This window comes from Saccostrea echinata, unplaced genomic scaffold (assembly GCF_033153115.1).
Source record: "Saccostrea echinata isolate AGI-Se365-2 ecotype Australia unplaced genomic scaffold, CSIRO_AGI_Sech_v1 ptg000027l, whole genome shotgun sequence".
In the NCBI taxonomy this organism is placed as follows: domain Eukaryota; kingdom Metazoa; phylum Mollusca; class Bivalvia; order Ostreida; family Ostreidae; genus Saccostrea; species Saccostrea echinata.
The window spans coordinates 2,014,279-2,030,576 of NW_026889776.1; the positions used below are offsets into that span (position 1 = coordinate 2,014,279).

The following is a 16,298-nucleotide window of genomic DNA, read 5'->3' on the forward strand; positions in this document are numbered from 1 at the left end:
ACAGGGCCCTGGATTTCTTTAAAACTAATAGTTAAAGTGCTGAATTTTATGCTTTAATTCTGATCTATTCTTACAGTATGATCTACTTCTGTAAATTATAAAGAAAATGTCTTCTTAGTGAGTATATATGATCTATAATATAATAACTGTCAGATAAATCATACAGAAACTAATAAACTGACAAATAGAAATTGAAAAAAAAAATCTTATGTGTTTTGAAGAGGAAAATAAAAAGATATTAATTAAGTGGTGTAACTGATATGATTGACAAAAAATGACTGTTTCTATGGTAATCTGTGGTAGTGAACTAATATAGCCTGGAGAAGGGGCCAAATTAATGAGTTGTAAAGCTAGGGATTCCTAGATTTACACTGAAATGAACACTTCATAAGATAATGATCTGTCTTCAGAAGATACATTGTCGATGTGGGTCTAAATTAAAATAATGTTTGTTCACAACAGACCTATTTAAATTCCTTTCAGCTTACAAAATTTTTAATCAAAAGAAATCTTTCCATTTTAATTTCACTTTGTTCTTAACTATGACATAATATACATGTTTCATATCATTTAATTAAAACTTTCAAAAATATGATTTATTTAATAATACAAAGCTTCAACTTCTTTAGTCAAAAAATAGCTCTTCAAAGCTATAATGTTTGTTTGTTTTGTTTTTGGTCAAAACCCAACTTTTAATAAATATTATCTCATCTTTTTATGTGAGTATTATATACAGCATGATTCTCATATAAAAAAAAAATATATATATGTACCTGTCCATTTGTTTACCCTAAAAATGATACTCTGGAAACAGCAAACAAGTTTTTTTTTAGCATGGCCTAAACATTTCTATATGTTCCTTTGTACATCATCAAGTTTCAATTAGTGCTGATTCCATCAATACAAATTGAGCTTCATGAAAAACCACTTAAGATCAAAGAATCCCCATTTCCTCACATGCTTCATTGTACCCAGCGACTTCTCTCCATTAGAAAACAATCAAATGCTACTGTGCCTAAGTTAATTTTCTCACTTACATATCTTTGTCTGTGAAATTACATTGGAACATAGCAAAATTATTCTGAACTCTACATAACAATCCGTATTTCTGCATATCAGACCAAAAATCAAATTTCCTAGGCTCCAAGACCATTTCATCAAGTGGAAAAATAATTTGCACATACAACAACCATTGGACTACAAGATTGGAGTGGAAAAAGCAATAGGCTGAGGTACATTTGTTACCCTGAAATAATTATCTCGGTTTGCTTTATTTGGTTATCAGAAAAGTAAATGGAGGCTGTCATGCTAACTATTCTCCCCTTTTTTGGACCACTCAATTCAACACTGCTTTTATGGGCTATCGATAGTTTTGTAATACATGTATAACATATCTTTGATGATAAAATTGTAATAATTACCCTGTGAATCACTCTAACCTAATAAAAATTCAAACACACAGTCAATGAAGTTATCTTTTTTTTTTTTTTAAAGATTATGTTTTAAGGTTAACTCACATTCCTTAAAAATATGATTCATTTAATATACATATCTTTTAGAGCAGGTATTAAAAACAGAACCTTCAGGGAGCTTATAAATAAATGTTGGTAAGTTGTCTGCTAATTGGGTCATATAAGTGTCGTTAAATCTACACACAGTTTTTCTTCCCCTCAATTCAACCACACAATATATTTATACACTGTAAGCAGAATTAAAATCCTCAGCTAAAAATGGAACAAGAAATGTATTTGATGGAAGAAAAAGCAAATACACATGGGAATTAGTAAATGCAAGATATGCAATAAGAATATCATTTACTTAAAACAATAAAATACTCTTGCAGGTCGACTTTAGGAACTTTTAAGAAACCATAGATTACAGGGCTAAAACTGAAAAGAATGAATTACATGTGTGATGTTTATTTATAAATAAGCCCTTAAGTGACTGTTTGACCTAAATGCACTTGTGAAACAGGTGGTGATAAATGCATATTGGCATAATGTCATGTATATATATGGTTTACTTCAATTATTTTAATTTAAGCAGCAGAGCTGTCAAAGTGATGCCTCATTATTAGTTTTCAGTGATATAAGATATGAGTGCTTGTCATTGTCATTGCTGTTACAGTAAAAAGATCGACACTGAATAAAATTGAATTCACATCAAATCATAGATGTGTTATATGCCTCTGCTTGCATTGTAAGCACAAAGTTCTCTAACATAGGTTTCAATTAATGATTTTTTAAGTAATCATATGTTACTTTTCCAGAAAATTTAATCAGTGATGCACTATATCAGATCGATGTTATTAGTTGCTTAATTATTTTAAGAATGACATAATTTTGGTTGTTAATGAAGTTTTGAATCCTACCATTATGAAGTGTAACCAGCAGTCTCTGATGAGACTGTAGCTCTACTGGTGTGTACTTATAATCAAGAAAGATGCATCTTTGTACAGTCTACAGACTGTACTTGTATACCAAGTCTTACTGAAATCTGACTGAAACTGTAGGAGGAGTGGCATTTTGAAAGAATTTCAAAGAAATTTCATAGAAATTTCTATTTTTAGTGACCATGGCAACACCATTTGTCAAAACCAAAAATTGATGCTTAGAATTATGTTTCCTAGTATGGTCTACTTGTGTACCAAATCTTATTGAAATCGGACCAAAACTGTTGGAGGAGTAGCATTTTTATTAAATAATTGCTTACAGACAGGGGGACAGCTATTCAGACAGACAGATGATGGACACCTTACCAATACATAAGCTCTTCTGGTCTCTGACCAGTAGAGTTAAAAACTTTTAAAAAATTTAGTCAGAAAAACATCATTCTGGGAAGGACCATGTTATTCTCTACAGAGTTATTTATATATGTTTCCACCTCATCTAAGTCATCAGAATTTCCCTCCACATGTGTGGTACCATCCGCTCCCTGCTGGTGGCTAGATGTTTGATCCCCTCCTTCACTGCCTTCTTTACCCATCTCGTTCTTGTATCCATTGATAAAGTAGGTCTTGATTACTAAAAAAGTTGACACTATTAACAAATCTAACAAAAACTTCAGTTCCATACTGTTATATTTTTTACCTTTATACCCTTATACCCTTCAGTAAAGGATGACTGCACTTAACGCCTGTTTTTGGGTCCTTTTCGGTTGCTTCTGTTGCTTTTATATCTAAACCTTATCTCAATTTTGTATGTTTATGAAAGAATACTGTCAATTTGGAACCACATTTAAATCTTAAAATGATTTTAGACTGTGATACAATAAAATGATTCAATGTTTTTTGTCCTTACTGCTTTCCAAATATAGTGAATTTACACTTACCTGCCCTTGATTGAACATTAGATATGCATGAGAGGTGGAGCTAACATTGTAAGAATGGCTCTAAAATTAGACTACATAAATAACAATGACATGTTTTGAAAAGCGAACATGATCACTCTTTCCAATCTCCCTCTCCATTCTGTATAGCACAAATACACTTCTGACAAAGCTTTCAAAACGAAATTAACAATATGAGCACGTCAATGTAATTAAAGCAAATTTATATCAATACCAGATGACTTCATGTGTTCGAACACAATGTCCTAGTTAGCACATCACATGCTTCCTTACAAGTCATGTGACGGAATTTAGTATTCACAAAGTTACCTGAGGTAAGAAATCACGTGGTGAATTATAATATTCAACATGTCACAATCCTTGGTTACAACACAGAGAGCGAATGTAAGAAGAAGCAGTTTTTTCTCTTTTTAACCATGAGCGCATGTTTGTCTATTAATCTCCTTTTGACACATTATTATTTATGCAAATATACAACTACTGTTAAATGTAGAAAAATAGACAAACATGCGCTGACTATGTATAAAGTCAGTAAAAAAGTGGGCGTCCTCATTATCGAACAGAGATTCAAGAAATTGAGATGACCCCTGCCTTTGAAAACAGATTCGAACTTCGTAAATAAACACTTTTATTAAATGTAATTACATAAAGTTGTAGATTGGATGTTGACCATTCTTGCAATGAATAGAAAAATGCTTGTTTTGAAAGTTTATTTTGTCGCAAATTCCGCATTTCCTTAAGTGCAGTCATCCTTTATGACCAAGCTTATCTTAAAACACATAATTTTCATGAAATAACAAAATGCATCAGGTGAAGGTATACAAGTTTTTTATTTGTTTGTGACAAAAATCACACAAGGCAAAGATTTTCAAGTATACAGAATTACACTGATGCAACTGCTTGACTTACTGTTGGAAGGAGATCAGATACTAACAGCTGCTATGACAATGTTAAGATCTCTAATGCTATTACTGGTAGTGATCGCATTACGTTAGACATTCTCTGATTACTAGTACACTGCCCATACCTAATTATGAACTTATCGCTAGCCATTCTCTACCACTTTTACTATATTTCATAATATGTAACAAAATTTTTTGTGTGGAATACATTAACCATACAAAAGGGGTCAAATAAGGCACCTTGATGGTTTTTCTTGGATACTGTAACAAAGCTAAAAATAGCCTAAATAGGCTTATAGGCATTACTATCTTTTATGACCCAATATTGATCAGTATAATATAATGTCCCAGCTTTGGCTGCATCAAAGCAATGTCTCTTAAATGGGATCCTGGATAAATTTTTATTATGAAACCCGTCTTTATTTATACTAATGTAAATGAGTGTTGGGGTCAATAGTCATTGCTGACCTTTTCTATCCGTTATATTGATTTCGGAGACCAACCTTTTTGTTCCTCTGTATGTCTCACTGCGTAGGTTGATTTACTTGTGTCATATTCTTCTATTAGCACTTTATATGTCCTGTTATCTGCAAATAATAGGAAAAAAAAATTGTAAGTTTTCAAAACCTCACTTCCAGGTGATCTATCAGAGAAGTCTTTTCTCTGTACATCTGACAAACCAGAGTTCAACCTCGAGTGTTCCATGTCAGGGAGGTGCAAATTAATCACCAATCAAGCAGCTGCTTGTAAGATATGATATATTTGACATTTTCGCCCAGGTGCTACCATTATTCAAGTGATGTAAAAAGTGATGATTCATGAAGTATCTTTAAGTCATTATAGTGGCATCATAGAGCAATATTTTCTTAAGTACCTACATGCATGCATGCTTTCTCTGTCTCTCTGTGTATATATATATATATGATTTAAATAATGTACATTTAATTAGTGAAAATAATCTACCATATATATATATATAGAGAGAGAGAGAGAGAGAGAGAGAGAGATCTATTATTACTGTTATAAAATTAACTTTAATAATTACTTTGTCTTTGCAGATCAGATCGGTTAAGTTCCTGAAAATCAGCTCATGTAAATATCCTGACCTAAGACCATAAACTGAGGAGAAAAAATCCCATGTCAGCAGCAACACTACCAGAATCTATTAATTTCCTTTAGCAATGGCAAGTGATAAATTTTGTGTGTGAGAAATTTTAGATGATTTCCAGAGAATCAAGCCCCATTACATCTTCTTATCCTCTTCAATAGTCTGTCACCAACAGATTCTCCCAGCATATTTGTAGGCTTATCAGATTTGTATCTCATGTACTCATTTGAATTTAAACAATTAGAATGTACTAACTGATTTCTCTTAGAGTGCATACCAGAAACTTTGCAAAGCTCAACCTCACAACTAAATATTGTACAGTGTATGTTGGGATTGTGCAAACATAAAACAATATTTATCTTCATACAAAGGGTACAGTTATTGTATATGGAATGCTCTGCTCAGGCCACAAGTTAAAGGAGTATTTCTGGGATATAACTGACAACATTCATGACTACTAACAACATGGAATACTATGGTTAAGTCATTCTGGAGTATAATCCATATTAACAAGAGGCCCATGGGCCACATTGATCACCTGAGTACATAAGCAAGGAAAAGGCAGAATTCAGTTCAGTATTGAAAAGTATAAATATGCAAGTGGTCCAAAATTATCCCTGCCCCTGATTTGAACAAACTTGAATCTATCACTAACTGAGGATGCTTCCATATTTCTATGACTAATCATGGCTTTAGAAGATTTTTAAAGATTTCTTCTTATACATTTGATCTTCTCTTGTGGACCTGCCTTACCCCCTGGGGACCCACCTTACCCCATGGGAACATGATTTGAACAAACTTGAATTTACACTACAGTACATGAAGATGCTTCCATAGAGATATGACTAATCATGGTTCTGCTGTTCTTGAGGGGAAGATTTTTAAAGATTTCTCTTATGTAAAATTTTGATGCCCATTGTGGCCCCACCCTACCCCAAGGGGTCAAGATTTTCAAAAATTTCAATCTTCACTACCTGAAAATGTGTCCAATCTAATTAAAGAGGCTGGGGGGTTGTGGCAATTTTTAGACTATATTGATCTCCTTTAGAAGAAGAGCTCCATATGAAGATATAGAAAATGATCAAATTTTAAAACTAAAATTTTTGAAATTTTTCTTTGCCAAATGATAGTTGACAGCTTAAGATATCATATCTAAAAAATTAAGTTAAATCTAGTGGTTAATTTGTGGTTAATTTGTTGACCCCCCAGCCTCCTTAAAATTAGATGTTCCAAATCTGCTAGCGCTTCTCAAACATCTAACATCCCATTAGGGGTCACATCAGAACGACCCTTTCGATTATGAATAAACATAAAAATTTTGGCCAATCAGATTCAACCTTCTGTATACGATTCTAAAATTAGTTCCACGGCTACATCTTTACATTATTGATGCTCAGTAGACTGTTTTACGTTGAATTAAAATAATTTTGGTATAAATTGAACGTATTGTCCGCCAATCTGGCATTCTTACCTGAATAATGCAAAGGAAAATGCACAAACTACATGTATACATCTATATATCCCGCACGTCACATTTATATATAGCACGGGCTTTACCATGCACCATGCATATTTTGTTTACTACGAAACCCCTCGGGCGTTTAGGTGTGGCAGTAAAAGAAGAAACGCATCCGAACTATAAGCCAAGATTTCAGAGACGGCGATTTCATTGGGTAATCGAAAGGTCGCTCTGATGTGACCCCTAATGGGATGTTGTTAGATGTTTGAGAAGCACTAGCGGATTCGGAACATCTAATTTTAATTAGATTGAGATGCATCCAACTAAGTTTCAAATTTTCTGGCCCAGTGGTTCTCAAGAAGAAGATTTTTTAAAGATGCCATTGATTTTTGCACTAATTCATATTTTTCTTCCCTTGGAAGAAGGCATGCCTCTTCATTTGTACAAACTTGAATTCCCTTTACCTAAGGATACTTTGTGGCAAGTTTGGTTGAAACTGGTCCAGTGGTTCTGGAGAAGATGAAATTGTAAAAAAAAATTAATGACACAACAATGATGACATTAGACAGCAGACAAATTTTGATCAGAAAAGCACACTTGAACATTTGGCTCAGGTGAGCTAAAAAGACATCAAATTTCTTGACATACAGGGCACTAACTTCAGAAAATGTGTGTTGTAAATTTCATTAATTTTCAGAATGCAGAAAATAATATTAACTTAAAAATCACTTTTTAAAGAAAATTTACATTTATTAGTTCTTTTGAATCTTTAAACATGCACAAAAGATGAACAATTTCTTGTTTGTTGATCAAGAACATTTTTTTTATCCTTAATCAATAAAACATGAAGCAAATTAAGAAAGACACAACCATTATGTATCTCGTTTCCTCCAGCAAATGGTAGAATCTCTGTACAAAGAACATTTCCAGCAAAGACAATCAATGCATAAAGATATTGTTGTCCTTCGAAAAACTCCCACAGGATCTAAAATGGCCACAGACTGTATAATAAAGTTCTGGTGCTGCTTAATTGACTAAACATTTCATGTTCTATCATCTCCTGTTCCACAGTCATTGAACTGGAGAAACATATCACCATCTCAACAATGTGTCAATATCTGAATAAATCTGATACCGAATATAAACAATTATCTCCTGTCTTCTCAAAATGCATGTTCTGACATATCAGATTTGGACATAAAGCTTTTCTAAATCAACTAATAAATGCATGCAGTGCAAAGAAACCAATCTATCAAATACCCAGTAAATAGTTTCACACACTGGACATGTCATTGATTCAGTTTAAGAGGCATCTGGTTTAGATATATAATTTTATATATATATATTTTTTTTAATTTTTCCTGTCTTCAGTGACTTTACAGACCTGGATCAATAATCTAGCTGGGTAGCCGCTAGCAACATCAGCCATTTACATGATTTACAGCAACTTTTAGCTGTTTCTATACAATTTGGATCCCCATAATCATGAAATTTAGGCTTGAAGACATCATAAAATGGATTCCAATCATCATTTACTTCAAAGTATAAAAGGGGAAAAGTTCAACTTATTTGCAGATATAAATAATTTTTGATTATTTTCAAATTCTATTACACAAGAGAGACTTGATGAAAGAGCAAGGAAACAGAGGTCCCATAATATGAAGTACCCAATAGTGAGATCAATGGTCACTGCCGAGATAAACTGATAGACAAAAACATATATATGTCTACCCAAAGCCGCTGAGCTACCCACACAATTCATTTTGATACATCACTCTTCCAAATCTCTACTTTATATTATATCTTATTGAAGGTTTGGGATTGATCATTAAATAACCATACACAGAGTACATGTATGTAGTTTTATTTTCTGTGCTTTTTTAAAAGGTGCAATAAAAATAACAATGAAGTGAAAATAACTTACGTAAAGCACAAATAAACTAGCAAATTATTGTAAATTTAAAACAAGGGTAAAAAGTGAAATGTAAAAAGGACTAAGAGCAAAATCAGATTTGCACACAATACAAGATGGGAAATTTTCTCAAATTAAAGCCTTTATGCCTTTTAATCAACAATTTTTCCTCAAATCTTGGGCCATGTAAATTAAGTTCATCAATTTATTAAAGAAAAATGAATGCATTTTATAATGTTTGTTTTTGTTTGGCATATTTATATGGTCATTTAACTTAGATAACCTCCCCTTCCAATCCTTTTTAATAATAAAATATCAATCAATGACACAGCGAGAGTACAGTGTGAGGCTTCGTCTGGATACAGTAATTAATAAGTCAAGACAGCATACTTTAAACAGTCAGTAATCTCCTGTTTTGACTATTTCATGACAACTCTCAGATATTAATATAAAAATGCGTGGGATTCTGTCACATACAGAAAGTCTAAGACCTCAGGACAGATTACATTCACCCTTAAAATCACTGTGATTTATAGTCCTAAAAGTGTGTAAAGCATGCTTAAAATATCTTATAAATTCAGAACTGTACTATATTGTAGATGTGAGAATACCACTGTAGAAGTTCAGGCTTTACGGACCGTGGATATCGGCGGATAGCTCAGTGGTTAGAGCACCTGACTAGTAATACAGGGGTCCCGGGTTCGATTCCCGGTCCAGCCATATATTTTCTTTATGCATTTCTCCTTTCCTACTACACCACTTTCAGTATTTTACATATACAATATTTTGTAATTATTTATTAATCTACCAAAGTAGTCATTAAAATGATAAAGGTTTGATCAATTTATATGTCACAGATGGAAAAGAAAATGAGTATGAACCATTTTCACATTGAACTATTCAAACTCTACTTTAGGAAGGCAAACATTGCTCAATGCTATATTTAATCATGGTTTGTAACAGTGTGTAACTACCTACTATTCTGCTAACACACAATTCCTTCACATAACATCTAAAAAAGATAAATTTAAGGAATAGATGTTTTTATAAAATCAATTTGTCAATTTATCCCTTTCATGGAAAAGGAGTCGAGTTTGAAAACTTACTATAAGTAATATTAACACTGTGCTTCCTTGTAAATCAGACCACACCCACATTTTATTGAGCACATAAGCTGAGGATTGCATCGACCAAGTCATAAACTTAAATTAATACATCAGACAACAGCTTTTTTCCCTGCAATTATCTGATCTGTAGAAAAAATGCACCGGTTTTACTCCACAAAATGGAGGAAGTCTACTTTTGTTAAACAGAAATGTCTGCTAATGAAAGAAAACTACCTGCTGATGGAAACCCTAAGTACATATCACAAAACCAATGCTAATAAATTTCAAAGAATCATTAGTGCTACTTTTCCTTCTGCAGTGTCTATAGATGAAGTTTTTTTTTCACTTTTAACCACCTGTTCTCAGAGTATGCAACACAACATTAAAATGTTTTTCTCTTTTCATTTCAACCTGTAATTTTTCATTTATCTTTTGTTTGGTAGATTTTTTTTTATTTCCATAATTGAATCAGATGGACTATATGAACTGTCTTTTTTGTTGCTGTGAGAGCAATCCTCTGTAAAAAGAAATTAGTTCACTTGATATATCCTCGCATCATGAGCTTTGAATGCCTTTTACTTCATCTGCAGAATGCAGATATGAAACACTAGAAAGTGTATTTAAAGGACACAGCCATGTCACAATATTCAATAAATAATAATTAAGTGCATGCTCATACTTTGTGAATCTCTAGAATAAAAATTATTTCTTATCAGAAAAAAACTAAATACTATAATTTTATCAATTTATAGTCAGTTTTTTGTGTACATCTCAACAATACACTTCACATGAACATTTGTTATGAAATAGGCTTGATACAAGACATATTGTACCCAAAAATAGATAATGCACAGTCCATACATCACCTCAGACCTACACATAAACTGGCAGACTGGGTTCATGCACCATTTTTCATAAAAGTACTGACAGTATGTAATTACAGTTTTTATTCACATAAACCAGACTCTAATCCTATTACCTACATCTTCTGACAAAGGTTGTAAATTCTGCCATTCCATAATTACCCCTTAGATTCTCAATGATTTCCTGTGCAAATACCATATTAACCGTATTTACCCCTAATGAGTGCCATGCTCTCAGAAGCACCCCCACTATGATTTCCGGTCTGAAAATAAAAAGTCCCCCCCCCCCCCCCCAAATCACTAACTTTTCATACAGTACAAGCATATTTTTCTTTTTATTGATAAAACACCTTATTAAACCATGTCTATAATGACCCTCTCAATTAAATTTCAATCGTCTCTGTACCTAAATAATGACAATTTCTTTAATGGAAAAAAAAATCTTTTTCCTTTGCATACCAAAACAAAACAAATTCTTGTTATACATTAACCAAATCTTCAGATGCCATTTGTTGATACCTATTAACAATGTTTCATTTCTACAGAAGCCATCAGTACCATCTCATTCATTTGACAGGCATGACAAATCAATTTCATCAAATTAATAATCCTTCGAATAATCTCAATGCTTATTCAAATATTTTTTAACAGATTACCAAACTGCTAAATTAATTGTAAAGACATTTGAAGATGTTAAATGTAGTATGAAGTAGAAAATTAAATAAATACATGTATTTTACATTTGATCAAAATTTTTGTACTTATATTTCTTTTTTGAAATGCTATAGAAAAATGAAAGAAACAAAGAAGTTTTAGCACCTAGCTTTCATATTCTTAACTTTATGAAAAGAAATCAATTCCCCCAAACCAAAATACTCTTGATAATAAATCGTCTTCATTTAAAATAAACTTTGCTCTTTTAAGTCTGCAATAACATTGTATAATGTATATATTATACAAATATAGCCCTTTAAAGACGCTGATCCGTAGATATATCGACTTCACAGAAAAGCTGGTATGTTTTGAAGTCGATATATCTATGGATTGACCAAATGAAAGGGCTACAGTCAGATTTTCATTCCCCATGGCTTTAAAATATATTGTAAACTAAATGGATAAAGCAAATTATGTTTATAATAAACCAAAATCATCCATCACTGGTACTTTGTTAGAAGTGCATTTTACTGTATTAGAAAGTACGAGTCAATCCTAGAATTCGCTGAATTAACCAAATTAACTAAAAAAGAATTTTGATTGGTTTGAATGACATATGCCAGCTAATCATATCAGTTTTACTCATAACAAACTTCCATCTATCTAAATATATTATTAGAAAATATAGGTCTAACCATTTTTCATGTTTTTATTGAGAAAGACAGTCTATCTGCATTTCTATACTTTGACACGATATCAAATGAACCAATGGTAAAACCCATTACAAATTTACAATGTATGAATAAATATATTTGAATTTTTTCATAAATACCATATATTATTATAATAAAATTAAGGTGTAAAATTACATATATTTTTACTCATGAATGTGGGCATATAATGAATTTACAAGGGGAATCAGTGGTGTAGCTAGGCAAAAATAATATGGATGCTTTTCTGACCACAGTTACTCTAAGGCTGCATTAACCCCCCTCCCCCTCCCAGGAGGGTCCAGGTTGAGAAGCCCCTCCCCAGCAGCTCTGCAGAAATTGACTATTTAGGTGTGTTAGATTGAGTCTCAGAATATGCAAAAGATAATACATCAACTTAAGTTATATTTCAATAATAAAAGAAATTTATTGAGATTTGTTCTGTAAAAAAAATGTATGAATTTCATTAATTTTTATTTGTATTTAAACTATTTATTTTTGGGAGGGGGGATGTGGATGGTTTGAATATAAGCATACACGGAAGCTACACACATTTCCATAAAGACTTATTTTTATGTACACTTCTTAACAAATCAATATTTGAATGAATAAGTGTTGCTATTTAAAGCAATTCAAGTGCCACCAAAAGATTTGTTTAACGTCCAATTTAAAATGAAATTACTTGACATGAATAGAGGATATTTCTCCCATTTCGCTATCTGGGCACTTGTCAATCATGCTGATAAAATGTTATTCATAAACAAATTCCTTGAATGCATCAAGATTTTAATATTTGTGTTTATTCCTCAGAAAGTCTGTATTGTTTGTATATAATCTGAGTATTATTTGGTAGGTTCATGCCCCTTTAATAAGTTCTTTTAATTAAGACTTTAAAAAGCCGGATATGAACTTTCAAATTTTACCAACATATAATTAATCTAAATATTTTAAGAGTATCTTAAACCTGTATGAACAATAGATTGTTAAATTACTTGTTGTGGTTGTTAGAAAGGATGAAAAGTTCACTGATAATTGATATCCTGGTAATGTACCGCATACTCTAATTACTAAACACACTATCTCTGCAAAAATAAGCATTTCCTATATTCCAAAACAGAAACCATTAATGATTAACAGGTTCCATGAATTTTTGCCTACATTGAACAAGTAGTATGAATTAATTACCAGTCACTATAATATAGAGATCAGTCTAATTACCGGTCACTATAATATAGAGATCAGTCTAATTACCAATATAGAGATCAGTCTAATTACTGGTCACTATAATATAAAGATCAGTCTAATTACCAATATAGAGATCAGTCTAATTACTGGTCACTATAATATAGAGATCAGTCTAATTACCAATATAGAGATCAGTCTAATTACCGGTCACTATAATATAGAGATCAGTCTAATTACCGGTCACGATCCATATCTGTGATATCTGGTCTGTTTCCATTAGATTCCATGTATTACAAACACAAAGCAATGTACTTGTAAATCTATATAATGCAGTGTTTCATTCCAGAGGTATACCCACCAAAATTATCACATACATGTATAAACTTCTTACCAACTTACAATAACTGAAACAGCAAAACAAAGCATAATTGTGGATACCCTATGGTAAACATGGTAAATAAAATTACCTGGTGTTAAATAATTCATATTAAATGGCCCCATTTTCCTGCCCCGCACTGGAAAGACTACCTATAGCTTGTCTCCAAATTCCAATGATTCATTCCATGTTGGTACTTTTAATTAACTGTTTGTAATTTATGGAAGCAGTTTTTATGAGCCTTTCATTAAGGTTAGTATTTCATTTGTCCCACATGGAGTATACTCATTAGCTAGAGTTTCCACTCCATCTCTATTGGATCTAACACTCTGCTGACTCTTACATGTCTAGGATAGCAGGGTTCACGACTTCCCTGCAGATTTATAAATCAACATTGTTGAACAGAGAAATGCCAACTGAATAAGCAGTTATAAGTAATGTCTGAACTTCATTCTGGTTCCTCAATAAATTACCTCCATGGCATTTTTTCCAGTAAATATTATTTTAGCAAGATGAAACAAAAACTTTGTTCTAGAATATCATAATTACCTTTTCAATTTCTGTTGCAGGAAATTTCTGTGATATGATGCTTCGAGGTAACATCCAATTTTTGCATTTTTTTTTTAATATATCCATACAACATGTACAAAATTGAAATATTCTAAAAAAAAAATCTGTCTCTTTTTTATGTTTTGTTTTTATTTTTTTCAAAATGAACTGCAAAGATTCACAAAAATTTGACAAAATGAAATGTAGAAAATATACAATTATATTTATGCAACCTTCCTATGAAAACAGTATAGTACTACCAAATATAGTTTGCTATTCTTTAATTCAATTGAATTTCTTTCCTGGCACACCTTAAAGGTGCTTAGACACAGATTTGAAGTTAATATTTACTCAAATTTTCTGTATAATTTCATGACTTATATGTTGCTATAGCATTTCATATGAAAATTTGATAAAAATCTTATTTTATCTGGAAGTTATTGAAACTTCAATTTTCTGGATGCGTTTGATAGACACATCCTTGCACTTTCACAAATTTTAACTTTATCCTTATTACTTAAGAAAAGTAGCTATTTTGTTGTTCATTAATGAAAAATATTAAAACTGTAATGCAGAAATTTCAGAGTAGAAATGTAGAAAGCAAAATCCTCTCACCAGTATTGTCAGTCCGTGCTCAATGGTTTGTGCAGAGTTTAACAATTGAACACACCCGTGAAACCTAAACATTAACAACAACAGAGCTCGTGCCCTGTTTAAAAAAACAGTTTACGTTTCACGGGTGTATTCAATTTGTTAAACTCTGTACCAACTACACAACACTGAGCACGGGCTGACAATACTTAAGTGAGTGGGTTTTGCTTTCGCACATTTTTACTCTGAATTTTCTGGATCATAGATGTAATATTATTCATTAATACACAACAAAATTGTGAAAGTGCAAGGATGTGTTAATCAAACGCTTCCCGAAATTCGTAGTTTCAATAATTTCCAGATTAAATAAGTTTTTAATTTTATTTTCCTGTGAAATTCTATAGCAACATATAAGTTGTGATATTATACAGAAAATTTGAGAAAATATAAACTTCAAATCTGTGTCTATGCACCTTTAAAATGAGACCATTTTTTTCATTATGGAATTAGGACATAAATATTTCAAAATAAGACCTGTTTTTTTCCCTAACACCAGACTGCCATCATGCAAATACATGTTAACCCTTTTCAGAAAATGTTAAATTTTATTGACTGTCTTCTAAGCTGCTGCAGAATTTCTCTTCTTAGTGCTCAATCACCATGATCACCAATATTCATGAGAAATGTGAATTTAGATCCAGTCGTACATGGGAAATTACACTAACTGAGAATCAATGGTTTTCATGGGTAACTCTGGCTAACATTTTAAATCAATATACATTACTTGTTAACCTGAAATCTTTTGTTGTCTACAGGCATACAGAAAGCTCTACCTGTCTTATTCTCCTTATTAATGCCATCATCAAAGACAAAGTGCAATGCCACAAATAAATATTTTCTCAACCGTAATCCCTCAGATTTTTAAACTTTCTTTTATTTTCAGTGATTTTGGTGAATATTGATGATCACTGCCACAGTTAATTAATAGCTCAGGATTGCTTTTTGAAACAAAATTTATCTAAGCATTTCAAATGAAAACATGCACTATTTTTGTTCAAATTCATTTTCTAATTACTACTGCCTCACAGTAAGCTTTACAAGAAATGTTCCGAGAATAAGCATGATAAGGGAGCTGCCATGACTGACAAGGCCTAACATATACCAGTATACAATTTATTTCTTTTGTATCCATGAAGTTCTTGCATCAATAGATGTACTAACAAAATCTATTTTCCCCACAAGCTGTGACCATCAATGGACAGACCACCGCTCCAGAAACAGTCCTGTCCCTGCTGACATGCATCTGTTCAATGAATTGAACAGTAATAATGGATGTTTCAGAGTCAAGTTCAATGAAAGTGTTAAATTACACATCCATCAAGACTGCCAAATTAATCAATCTACTCAAGTCCTACACGGCTCACCTGACAAATCTATTTAACTTATAAAATACAGGAAAGCTTTATCCAGAATGTTATTAAAATCGTGGTAGCATTTACAAGATCTCAAACTGAGTAAAAACAAGAAAGAATTAA

General features: G+C 32.0%; 1 protein-coding gene across 1 annotated transcript in view; it reads right to left on the reverse strand.

Annotated features, from left to right (window-relative positions):
- LOC133193412 (adenylate cyclase type 9-like) overlaps positions 1 to 16,298 on the reverse strand; it is a 33,218-nt gene that overhangs the window by 13,638 nt on the left and 3,282 nt on the right. Inside the window, exons 2-3 of the mRNA XM_061329336.1 lie at positions 4,754 to 4,837; positions 2,884 to 3,023 (exon numbers count right to left, since the gene is read on the reverse strand). Of these exons, the coding sequence (XP_061185320.1) occupies positions 2,884 to 3,023; positions 4,754 to 4,837 (224 nt within the window). The remainder of the gene's footprint in view (positions 1 to 2,883; positions 3,024 to 4,753; positions 4,838 to 16,298) is intronic.